The sequence below is a fragment of the Muntiacus reevesi genome, chromosome 2 (assembly GCF_963930625.1).
Source record: "Muntiacus reevesi chromosome 2, mMunRee1.1, whole genome shotgun sequence".
Taxonomy (NCBI): domain Eukaryota; kingdom Metazoa; phylum Chordata; class Mammalia; order Artiodactyla; family Cervidae; genus Muntiacus; species Muntiacus reevesi.
The window spans coordinates 183,162,270-183,174,384 of record NC_089250.1 but is presented as its reverse complement, the minus strand read 5'-3'; the positions used below and the strand labels follow the sequence as shown (position 1 = coordinate 183,174,384).

The window sequence follows — 12,115 nt, the reverse complement described above, 5'->3', positions numbered from 1 at the left end:
TTCAGATGTGTGGACGTTAGGGGAGCAGAAGGCAAGGCAGGCAGGCAGGGACAGAGACTGCTGGGGCTCAGGACAGTGGGAGCGAGTGGGTCGGGCAGAGGAGCTGAGTCTCAGTGAGAAGAGTGGGCGCGACAAGCCACCACCTGCTTCTGTAAATGGGCTGACTGGCGCGCATCCACACCTGACCCTCCACTGTGGCTGCGCTTGTACCGCAACAGTGGAGTCGAAGAGCAGTTGCAACAGAGACCCTATGGTGGGCAGAACTTAAAATCTATACTATCTGGCTTTTTACAGAAAACATTTGCGTACATCTGAGACAGAAGATTGCTTGTGGCTTAGAGACTCGGGTGCCAGGAAAGAGGCAAGAAAGAACTGAGTGAGGCAGACTGACTATGAGAAGGATCTTACTGGGGAGGCATTAGGGAGAGGGGAGGACTGTGGCAAACTGGAGAGCACATAGCCCATCTAAAGAGGGCAGCGAGGGACTTCCCTGGAGGTCCAGGGGTCAGGACTCAGCACTTTCATTGCCAGAACCTGGGTTCAATCCCCGGCCAGGGAACTAAGGTCCTGCAAGCCATGCAGCATGGCCAAAAGATAAATAAATAAAAAATTAATAAAGAGGGCAACTTGAGTCAGCTCTAGGCTGGACCCAGAGTTGCCAGGGATTATAAATCGCTTTGCTGTTCAGTCACTAAGTTGTATCCAAATCTTTGTGACCCCATGAACTGCAGCACACCAGGCTTCCCTGTCCTTCATCTCCCAGAGCTTGCTCAAACTCATGTCCGTTGAGTTGGTGATGTATCGGTCCGTCGGTCAGTGAGATGTACCAGAAATCGAGACACTGATGTGAACAAGAAAAGAGACTATAGAGGTGAGCATGTGGACACAGCTCCCAGTTCTGCCACTTCCTCACTGTGTGACCTTGAACCACTCTCTGGACCCTTATGTAAGCTGGGGTTTCCTAGGTGGCACTAGTGGTAAAGAACCTGGCTGCCTGCCAATGCAGGAGACATAAGAGATGAGCACGTTCCATCCCTGGTTCAGAAAGATCCCCTGGAGGAGGGCAAGGCAGCCCACTCCAGTGTTCTTGCCTGGAGAATCCCGTGGACAGAGGAGTGATGGGCCACAGGGTCACCAAGTCAGACACAACTGAAGCGGCTTAACACACGCAGGGCTAGTAATAACACTTACTCCCATGAAGACCGTTGACAGGTTACCATCCTAAGGCTCCTAGAACAGTTGTTAACACAGACCCAACACAGAGCGTGTTGACAGGATGACACCGGCAATGGACAGGCCAAAGAAAACACACACACAGGTGTGCTTTCCGCTGTCTTTTTGGTCACGGGTTTCCTTCCCTGACAGAGTGGTTTAAGGGCATGATCTCGGAAGCCAGAGGAACCAGAGGCATTCCCGCTGTGCCTCTTACCAGTGACTTTCAGCAAGGGAGTTGCCCTGGGGCCCTGGCTTCCTGTCTATAGAACCAGGCTGGTGTCATTGTGAGGGTTACAGGGTACTGACCCGAAAGGGCCCGGAGGTGTGGCTTAACTGCTTCTGTCCCCGGGCCCCTGCTGCAGCGGAGCCCCCGGGGTTGGGGGGGTCATGGGAAGCAGGTGGAGCTCAGATTCTTCAGTTAACTGTCACCTGTCCCCTCCCCCTCACCACACACACCAGGGTCTGCCAGGACAAGGCAGTCCCCCAAGGCTCCCACAGGGACCCAAGGCCACCAGGTGCCCACGAAGCTGCCTGTCTCCCTCTGTGCCCCCCCACGGGTCTGGCCCCTGGCTTTTGCCAGGCCGGCCACACAGCTGCGGGAGCCTGGCTGGGCCGAGGGTGGGGGAGGGACAGATTCCTGGGGCTGGTGCATCTCAGAAAAGGGGTTCAGTCTCCCCTGAGAGGCCACGCCCCCAGGCACCCCTTGCCAAGCTCCATGGGCCATGGGGACTTAGCAGGGTACATAGGTCAGGAGATGTGAAGCATGGGAATGTCTGGGAGCAGGTCTCAGGAGTCAGGGTTCAGAGATGAGAATTCGGATGGTCCCCCTCTGGAGCCCCAGCGACCCGCTTCTCCCCACCCCGACCCAGATGACAGGCATCGTTGTTCCTTGGCTCCATGGACCCCTTGAGGCAGTCCCCCTCGCCCAGTTCATCACAGGCCTCCAGCCCGAGGACCCTCTCCTGCGAGGGACTTGGTTACGTGGGCATCGAGGCTGTGCTGGACCAACTCAAGATCAAGGCCATGAAGATGGGGTTTGAGTTCAACATCATGGTGGTGGGTGAGTGAGGGGTCGGGGCTTACAGGAGGACTGAGCCACGGACAGCACCCTGTGGGCCTGGATGTGTCACCTCTCAGAGCCTCAGTCTCCCCATTTGTAAAGTGGTCCTGACAATTGTACCTCAAAGGGGAAATGCTGAGTCATGAAAAGACAAAAATCACCCAAGAAGCCCCAACTAAACCCAATCAGAACATGAAAAGGGGAGGCCGTGTGTGGCAGGAAGTGGGGACACCCGGACTTAGATGCTGGTCCCAGGATTTAACGCCCACCAGTGTGTGACCTGGACCCCTGACCCCTCGCTGCCTCAGTTTCCTCATGGGGTTTAGCATAGTGCCCATGGATCAGCTGACCTGGAATTGCATTTTTATACATGCAAAATTAATGTGGTAGGTCAAAAGCTACACTTCTCTGCTTCCCTGGTGGTCCAGTGGTTAAGACTCCAAGCTCCCAATGCAAGGGGCCCACATTCCATTCCTGGTTGGGGAACTAAGATCCTGATTGCCACACAGTGCAGCCAAAAATGTAAATCAATATTTTTAAAAAGACATCAGTTAAAAAAATAAAACTACACTTCTCACAAAATAAACTGGATGCAATGGAACATAAAATGTCAGATATATAGCACCAACTAAGGGTATTATTCTAAGGAGGGTGCACCCAACAGAAATGTCATGGGAGTCACATCCATAATTTTAAATTTTCTAGTAACTTCCTTTAAAAAAGTAAAGAGAAACGGGAGAGATTACTTTTAATCATCTTTTTTACTTAACCCAATACATTCCAAAAATACTATCATCTTGACATATAATATACAGAAAACATTATCCATGAGATTGTTTGCATTCTTGTATCATATTAAGCAAAATATGGTTTATTCCTTTACACTGACAGTGCATCTTGGTACCGATTGGCGCATGACCATATTGCTGGTAACAATAGCCAAGGGTGGCTCCCACTCTGAATATCAAAGCCCAAAGGACAATTTCAGCTATAGACACAAAGGTGCATCCTGTCCTGTGATGTAGAATGTTTCCTACTGCAGGAAAAGGTTCATGGGATTGAGAAGCCAGCACAACAGGGAGAATGGACCATCTACAAGTACAGACAGCATGGCGATTGTCGTTTTTCAGTCACTCAGTCATGTTTGACTCTTTGCGACCCCACGGACTGCAGGACACCTGGCTTCCCTGTCCTTCACTACCTCCCGGAGTTTGCTCACACTCATGTCCATTGAGTCAGTGATGCCATCCAACCATGTCATCCTCTGTCACTCCCTTCTCCTCTTGCCCTCAATCTTTCCCAGCATCAGGGTCTTTTCCAACAAGTCGGCTGTTTGCATCAGACGGCCAAAGTATTGGAGCTTCAGCATCAGTCCTTCCAATGAATATTCAGCATGAGGGAATCTCACCAAAAGAAGCCAGAGATGAAAGAGCATGTGCTGTGTGATTCCCAAGTAGAGGGTGGGTGGGCAGAGCTGCTCCTTGCTGCTGCAAGTCAGGAGAGTGGCTGTCCCTGGGGCTGTTAACAGAGATGTGATCAGAGTGGTCTTGGGTGGAATCATGTGTTCTGTCTCTTCACCTGGTGCTGCATCTATCAGTTGTTTCATTTGTAAAAAGGCATTGGCCTGCCCATCCGAAGATGAATGGATAAACAGTGTGGTCTATCCATCCAGTGGAGTATTATTCAGCCGTGAAAAAGTATGAAGTCATGGTACATGCTACAGTGTGGATGAGCCTGAAAGCATTATGCTGAGTGGGAGCAAGCAGATACAAAAGGACAAGTATTGCATGATCCCATTTATATGAAGCATCCAGGGAATTCCCTGGAGGGCCTGTGGTTAGGATTCAGCGGTTTCAGTGACGATGGCCTGGGTTCGAGCCCTGGTTGGGGAAATAAGATCCCACAAGCTACACAGCATCACCAGAAGAAAAAGGTTGAAAAAAAGAAGTATGTACACATTAGGCAAGTCCATAGATGGAAAGCAGATTAGTGACTGGGTAGTGTGTGCCTAATGGATGTAGAGTTTTTGTTGGGTTGATGAAAATGTTTTGGCGCTAGAGAGAGATGGTGTTTGCACAGCACTGTGAACGCATTCAATGCCCCTGAACTGTACACTTCAGTGGTTAATGTTAATTTTTATTATATGAGTAACATAATTTTTATTCATGTTTTACATAATTTTATATTTTATTTAAGAATAAATAATTTTTTATTTTATTTCTGCCTCAATAAAAAATGGGGAAGGCACTGAACTGGAGACTTATGATCATACATGCTTTTCTGTGTTTATGTTATACTTAAAAAACGGTTGACTTTCTGAAAGTTTATTTGAGAGTTTCGGAAACATGCCTAGCCCTTCTACTTTGTTGCTGCCCTGTGGTTATTCGCAGGACAGAGCGGGCTGGGCAAGTCCACCATGGTGAACACGCTCTTCAAGTCCAAGATATGGAAGTCCATGATGCCGGGTCTGAGGGTGCCCACGCCCCAGACGCTGCAGCTGCATTCCGTGACTCACGGTGAGTGAGCCCCCGTCACCCCACCCCCCTCACCCCCCCAGGCCCATGCTCTGCCTCCCGCTTTTCCCCCACAGTCATCGAGGAGAATGGCGTGAAGCTTAAGCTGACCGTGACCGACACACCGGGCTTTGGAGACCAAATCAACAACGACAAGTGGTGAGTCCTCCGAGGGGGCGGGGAGGGCCAAGCCCTGGCCCTCCAGTCTCCAGGAAACATCAGGCCTGGAGCCACCTGGATGTGGCATCTTTGAGACTCAGTTTATTCACCTGTACAATGGGTGCGTGCAGCCCTCCTCCCAAGATCATCGGGAGTCAAGTACATAAAAGTCTTAGCTTGCTCTTAGCTCGATGATGAAGGCTACAATATGGCAAGGCAATAGAAGCCCTCACTCCAGAGTCAGGACCCCTGGGTACCTGGGCCTGGCTGCAGATGCTCTCTGAGCCTCGGTTTCCCTTTTTTGTAACTTGGGGATGATGACATCCCCCGTCCAGAGTTGTTTTAGGATCTCAAGGAGATGAAACACACTCACACAAGCACCTGGGTGAGGCCTGGGATGCTTCATCCATAGACACCTGGTCTCCACCCCTTCCCCAAGGGACCCGGCTAACCTACACAGCTCTTTTGCTTGAATTAGAAAAAGGCAGTAGCATTCTTCACAGACAGGAGCCTGCATGGGATTCATCCCTACACAGCCTCATGGTGGGTTGCCTTTGTGCAGTGCACAAACTGCACATCTGTACAGAGATGCCCCATAAGGGCAGAACACCCAGAGAACCTGGGGAGGTGGTGGTGGCAGGAACTCCCAGCAAGTTTCTGAGGCTGGGCCATCTCCCGCCCCAGCTGGGACCCCATCCTGGGCTACATCAATGAGCAGTACGAGCGGTACCTGCAAGAGGAGATCCTCATCACCCGCCAACGACGCATCCCCGACACGCGAGTGCACTGCTGCATATACTTCGTGCCGCCCACCGGGCACTGGTGAGGTGGCTGAGCCGGCGGGCAGAGGAGGAAGGGACCCTGGCATGGGCTGTGGGCTGGCACCCGCTCATCATGCCCTCACCACCATCACTGCCCTACCTGAGCAGCCTGAGGCCCCTGGATCTTGAGTTCCTGCAGCGGCTCTGCCGGGCTGTGAACGTGGTGCCCGTGATAGCCCGGGCCGACAGCCTGACCATTGAGGAGCGAGAGGCCTTCAGGCACAGGGTGAACTGGGCATCTGGGATCAGTCTGGGGTCAGTGGGGGTGTGGAGGGGGCAGAGTTCACCTTAGCGTGGGCTGAGGTCACCTGTGTGTGGTCCGCAGATCCAGGATGACCTGAAGACTCACAGCATCGAGGTGTACCCTCAGAAGTGCTTTGACGAAGACATCAATGACAAGATCCTCAACAGCAAGATCCGGGTAGGAGGCCGTCTGAGGTGGGGAGGCTAGTGGGACTGAGTCTGGGTGATGTGCTGTCCATTCATTCTTTCCATCTGAAGATTTGTCTCTCTGAAACTTGGGGAAAGTTCATATATTTCTGGCAGACACAAATCTCCGCTCACAAACAAGGTGAGCAAGAAATTGGCCACATCAAAAACACCTAGAATGGAAGAAAATGTTCTCAAATGATATATTTGATAAGGGACTTGTATCTTGAATATAAAAAGAACTGTTACAGATCAACACTAAAAGACAGGAGGGACTTCCCTGGTGGTTCGGTGGTTGAGAATCTGCCTTGCAATGCGGGGGGACGTGGGTTCGATCCCTGGTCTGGGAAGATTCCACATGCCCCACCCCACCCCCGGGGCAATGAAGCCCGTGCACCAGAACTACTGAGCCCACTCTCTAGAGCTCGTGAGTCACAGATGTTGAGCCCATGAGCCGCAAGTACTGAAGCCTGCATGTCCTAGAGCCTGTGCTCTGCAACAAGAGAAGCCACAGCAATCAGAAGCCCAGGCACCACAGCTCCTGCTTGCCCCAACTAGAGAAAGCTGGCACAAAGCAACAAAGACCCAGTGCAGACAAAAATAAATTACTAAAAAAAAGCCAGAACTCTTACAAGTCAACAATAAAAGACAAATAGCTCAATTTAAAAATGAACAAGGACCTTCCCTGGTGGCTCAGGGGTAAAGCATCTGCCTACCAATGCAGGAGACTTGGGTTCAGTCTCTGGTCTGGGAAGATCCCACATGCCATGGAGCAACTAAGCCCATGTGCCACAGCTACTGAGTCTGCACTCTAGAGCCTGGGAGCCGCAACTACTGAAGCCTGCTCACCCTAGAGCCTCTTGCCATAAGAGAAGCTAAAATGGACAGAGACTTCCCTCACCGTCCACTGGTTAGGACTCATGCTTCCGATGCAGGGGACGTGGGTTCAATCCCTGGTCAGGGAACTAAGATCCCACAAGGCATGGCAAAAGAAAAAGACAATGACAAGTGTCAGTGAGGGTGTGCAGAAACCAGAACTTTCACACACTGCTCGTGGGAATGTCAAATGGTGCAACCACTTCGGAAAATAGCCTAGCAGTTCTTCAAATGTTAAACACTGTTACGATACGGCCCAACAATTCCCCTCTCAAAAGAAATGGAAACCTTATGGCATTTTAAGACCCTAAAGAAAAAAAATAAATGAAAACCTATTTTGATATAAAAACTCATACACAAATGTTCATATAACAGAACATTTAGAATGATCTGTAATAGCCAAAAAGTGGAAACAATCTAAATGTCCATTAACTTGTGAATGGATAGACAAATGTGGTCTATCCATACAATGGAATATTCCTTAGCCATCAAACGGAATAAAGTTCTGATAGTGCCTACAATGTGGATAAACCTTGAAAACATGACGTTAAATGAAAGAAGTCAGACACAAATGCCATGTGTTTTATGATTCTGTTATATGAAATGTCCAGAATGGGCAAATCTACAGAGATAGAAAATAGATCTGTGGTTGCCAGGGGCTGGGAGGTTTAGGGGGAGATGGAGAGTGACTGCTAAAGGGTTCAGGCTTTCATTTGGAGTGATGAAAGTGCCTTGGAGTTAGATTGTGGTGACGGTTGCACAATCTTGTAAGTATACTGAACTGAACCTCTAAAGGGAAGTATGTTATAGTGTATAAATTATATCTCAATAAAGTTGTAGAAAGAAAGAGAGAGAGGGAGAGAGAGAGAAAGAAAGAAAGGGATGGAAGGAAGGAAGGAAATGACTCATATCTTCTTTTTCCCTGAAGCAACTGAATTCCACGTCCAAGTCCCAGTCTCCCTGTCCTTGGGGTACATTCAATGTCAGTCTGTCTTGTTCCTGAAAAGCACCTGGGTGAAGCCTGGGATTCTTCGTCCATAGACACCTGGCCTCCACCGCCTCCCTGAGGGACCCTGATAAACTACACAGCACTTTTGCTTGGATTAGAAAAAGGCAGTAGCGTCCTCCACAGATAGGAACGCACATGGGATTCAGCCCTACACACCCTTGTGGCATGCCATGCACATCTGTACATGGAAACCTTGCTTCCTGTCTGGCCCCCAATTTCTCCACACAGTTTCTCTTTCTGCTCCCCACTGGAGCAATGAATAGTATTTCCTGTGAAAGATTCAAAGAGCTTTGACCTTCCGCTTTCTGCCCCAAGGCCAGCAAAGACAGCAGCCTGGTCACAACTGGATTAGAGCTGGGGGAATAAAGGAAAGCTTTTCAAATTAACCTCTCAATAAATCATCCAGACATATAACATCTGTCAAGGGTGGAATACTGGCTGGTGCATAATAATTGTGCAACAGATAGCTATTTTTTAAATACTTATTTATTTTTACATGGCTGCTCTGGGTCTTAGTTTCCTCACAGGAACTCCTAGCTGTGGCATGTGGGATCTAATTCCCCAGACAGGCATCAAATCCGGTCCCCTGCATTGAGAACTCGGAGTCTCAGCCTCTGAACCACCAGGGAAGTCCCCAATACATAGTTATCATTATTAGCATCAATTTATTCCCCATCACAGCCTAATTCTTAGAAATAAAAACAAACCCCCATGCTGCACTTGAGAGCCTAATCTCCACTTGTAGCCACGAATGGGCTTCCGTAGAAGGTCAGTTGGTAAAGAATCTACCTGCAATGCAGGTAGATTCCTGGATTGGGAAGATCCACTGGAGAAGGGATAGGTTACCCACTCCAGTGTTCTTGGGCTTGCCTTGTGGCTCAGGTGGTTAAGAATCCACCCACAATGCGGGAGACCTGAGTTTGATCCCTGGGTTGGGAAGATCCTCTGGAGAAGGGAAAGGCTACCCACTCCAGTATTCTGGCCTGGAGAATTCCATGGACTGTATAGTCCAGGGGATTGTAAAGAGTCCGACATGACTAAGTGACTTTCACTTGTACTTTCTAGCCATGAACAAGTAAGAAACTAAAATTTACAAAAGGGCTTAGCAAACTTTTGTGTGTGTGTGAAGGGTCAGACAATGGTATTTTAGACTTTGCTGCGATCACTCAGCTCTCCCAAAGTGGTATAAAAGCAACATAGACAACAGTAAATGAACGGCCAGGGTTGTATGCCCATGAATTTGACTGCTTTGGTCCAGGAGCCGTAGGTTGCCAGCCCCTGGTTTACAAAGTTCTCTCTCTCTTTCAAATTCCTTCTATGGAAGTATCGTTGATTTACAGGGTTGTGTTAATTTCTGGTTTACAGTAAAATGATTCAGTTACATATATAATTTTCCATTATGGTTACGGGATATTGAATACAGTTCCCTGTGGTATATAGTAGGAGCTCGTTTTGGTCCTTTCTATGTATAACAGTCTGCATCTGCTAATCCAAACTCCCGATGCACCCCTCCCCACCCTCCTTCCCCTTGGTAACCACAACCCTGTGTTCTGCGTCTGTGAGTCTATCTCTGTTTCCCAGGTAGGTTCTTTTGTGTCACAGTTTGGATTCCACCTATAAGTGATATCACGTGGTATTTGTCTTTCTCTTTCCGACTTACTTCATTTAGTATGATATGGCATCGCTTCATTCTTTTTATGCCTGAGTAATATTCCATTCTTTATCCATTCATCTGTCACACGGTGTTAGGCTGTTTCCATGTCTTGGCTATTGTAAACAGTGCTGCCATGAACACAGGGGTGCATGTATCCTCAAATTATAGTCCAAAATTGTCTCTTTTAACCTTATAATAATGGTTTAAAGTGATTGCTTTCAGGTAAGAGACAGGACATGAACAGAATTGACATCACTAACGTAGCTCTGAGTAACACTTGGTTTCCAAGATTGTTCTGCTAAGCCCTTCAAACTGCTAAGCCCTTCCCAAATATTCAGAGCCCTGCATCGGTACTATCATGTCTCCCATTTTGCAGATGAGGAAACCAAAGCACCGGTCAGGCTCTGTGCCCTCCGACTTCAGACATCTGTGCTCCTCTGGCCACTTTCTGTCCCCACAAAGGGCAGCAACTTGAGGGTTCATACTCTCTCTCCACGTCCCCAGTGAGGCCAACCCTCCTGTCTTGTCTCCTCCCTGCAGGAGCGGATCCCCTTCGCTGTGGTCGGGGCCGACCGAGAGCACATGGTGAACGGGAGGTGTGTCCTGGGCCGGAAGACGAAGTGGGGCATCATTGAAGGTCAGTTCAGGGACCCTAGGGAGGGCTCAGGGGAGAACAGATTGCAAAGTGAGGCTCAGCCTCTTGCCCTTGCCATCCTCACACCCACCAGAGAGTCTGGTGGGGATTTTAAGCCCAGAGCCAGAAAACAGTCAGACCTGGGGTCAAGTTCCTTTGTGCTTCTGGGTGACCCTGGGCAAATTACCCAACTCCTTCAGTTTCCTCACTAACGGCTATCATGAAGTCATCAGCCTCATAGGGTGGGTGGAGGGGGCAGAACCACCACTTTGCATTGAAACCTGGCACCCAGGAGGCACCCTATTCATTCACCAGAATTTATTGTGGGCCTACTATGTGCCGGGCGCACTATGTGCAGCTCCCAAAGGGAAACAGTGAAAGTGGGACCAACAGAGTCTTCGTGCCCACAGAGGTGGCCAGACAAGGACAGGTGGGGACGCACAGAGAAGGAAACGTGTGGGGTTGGGGGTGAGCCCTGAAGGAGCAGAGGGAAGTCCTGTGACTCAACAGCCGTTTACAGGAGCCGCCTGTACCAAGGGCTGGGGACACAGCAATGAATGAATGAATGAATGAATGGGAGAAATGTGGGGAGGGGCAGGCAGTGGTGGGGGGTGGGGGAGTGCAGCATACAGCAGGCGCTTACTCAGTGCTGGCCAAGGGCAGAGCACCGAGCAGAGCCCACACTCAGGGTTCGGTGCCGTGTCTTGCAGTGGAGAACATGGCCCACTGTGAGTTCCCCCTCCTGAGAGACCTGCTCATCCGGTGAGTCGGTGGGGAACCCGGGGGGCGCCCCCGCCCGCCCCGCTGACCGGTTGCCCATCTCCCAGCTCCCACCTCCAAGACCTGAAGGACATCACCCACAACGTCCACTATGAGAACTACCGCATCGTCAGACTGAAAGAAAGCCACGCGCTGCCCCGGGGGCCCGGCTGGGTGAACCTGGCCCCCGCCCCGCCCACCGCCCCCGGCCCGGCCCCCACGGGCACCCGGGCCAGCCCCGGGCCCGCAAAGGTGTGCCGGTGGGCCGAGGACAACTCAGACGAGGACTTCTAAATGGGTGCTGGGCGGCCCCCCAATATGCAGTTGTGTACTCAAGCATGTATTAAAGGTGGACATTGCTTTTTATGAAAAGCTGTGCTTTGAAAACAAAAAGCATTTTGTAAATGACTTCTTTGAGCTACCCTCCAATAAAAGTATGGTTCTTTCTAAAATAACAGTGTAAGACCCCAGGCCCTCAGGAGTCTTGAAGAGCTGGGAGGCCCTGTCTTGGACAACCAGCCCCCTCTTCTGCCCAGAACCAGGGTCAAGGTCCAGATCAGGCTCTGTCCTCGGTCACAATGCCTCCCTCCCGCACAGGCGTCATAAGATGTGACCTGGAGCAAGTTGCTTCCTCTGGTGGGCCTCAGTTTCCTCATCTACAAAATGGGGATGACACTATCCCCACACTACAGAGGTGCTGTGCAGATAAAACGAAGTGACTCGGAATGTGGCTGCCACCGAGGAGAAACAGTTCTCAGAGGCAACAGGATAGCACAGACCACCAGTCCAGGGAAGAGGCTGTGCCCACAGGATGTGCGAGCACTTGCCAGGGCCCTCGGGATCCCTGGAAAGGAAATGGACTTCACCGAAGCCCTCACGGTACGCCTGAGCTCCCCCAGGGCACCGGCAGACGGTGAGCATCCAAAAGTGACCCTGGGGAGCATCAGTGGTGTCCCAGCTGCTGGTCTGAGCACCCCTCATCACCA

At 50.4% G+C, this 12,115-nt stretch overlaps 1 protein-coding gene across 1 annotated transcript; it reads left to right on the top strand.

The window, feature by feature from the left end:
- The first annotated feature begins 2,112 nt into the window (after positions 1–2,112).
- SEPTIN12 (septin 12) lies at positions 2,113–11,423 on the top strand. Its single transcript, XM_065920279.1, has 9 exons — positions 2,113–2,275; positions 4,666–4,791; positions 4,866–4,947; positions 5,632–5,769; positions 5,877–5,994; positions 6,094–6,189; positions 10,277–10,373; positions 11,081–11,132; positions 11,198–11,423. The coding sequence occupies exons 1-9, from the start codon at positions 2,113–2,115 to the stop codon at positions 11,421–11,423; spliced, it is 1,098 nt and encodes a 365-aa protein (XP_065776351.1).
- The last annotated feature ends 692 nt before the right edge of the window (positions 11,424–12,115 follow it).

What these genes read in the sequence shown, in the direction of transcription:
- SEPTIN12 (XM_065920279.1), top strand. Translation starts at nt 2,113, where the DNA reads ATGGACCCCTTGAGGCAGTCCCCCTCGCCCAGTTCATCACAGGCCTCC. An exon ending in GCTGCATTCCGTGACTCACG is followed by an intron (nt 4,792 to 4,865) that starts GTGAGTGAGCCC and finishes TTTCCCCCACAG; the next exon opens with TCATCGAGGAGAATGGCGTG. An exon ending in GAGAGGCCTTCAGGCACAGG is followed by an intron (nt 5,995 to 6,093) that starts GTGAACTGGGCA and finishes TGTGGTCCGCAG; the next exon opens with ATCCAGGATGACCTGAAGAC.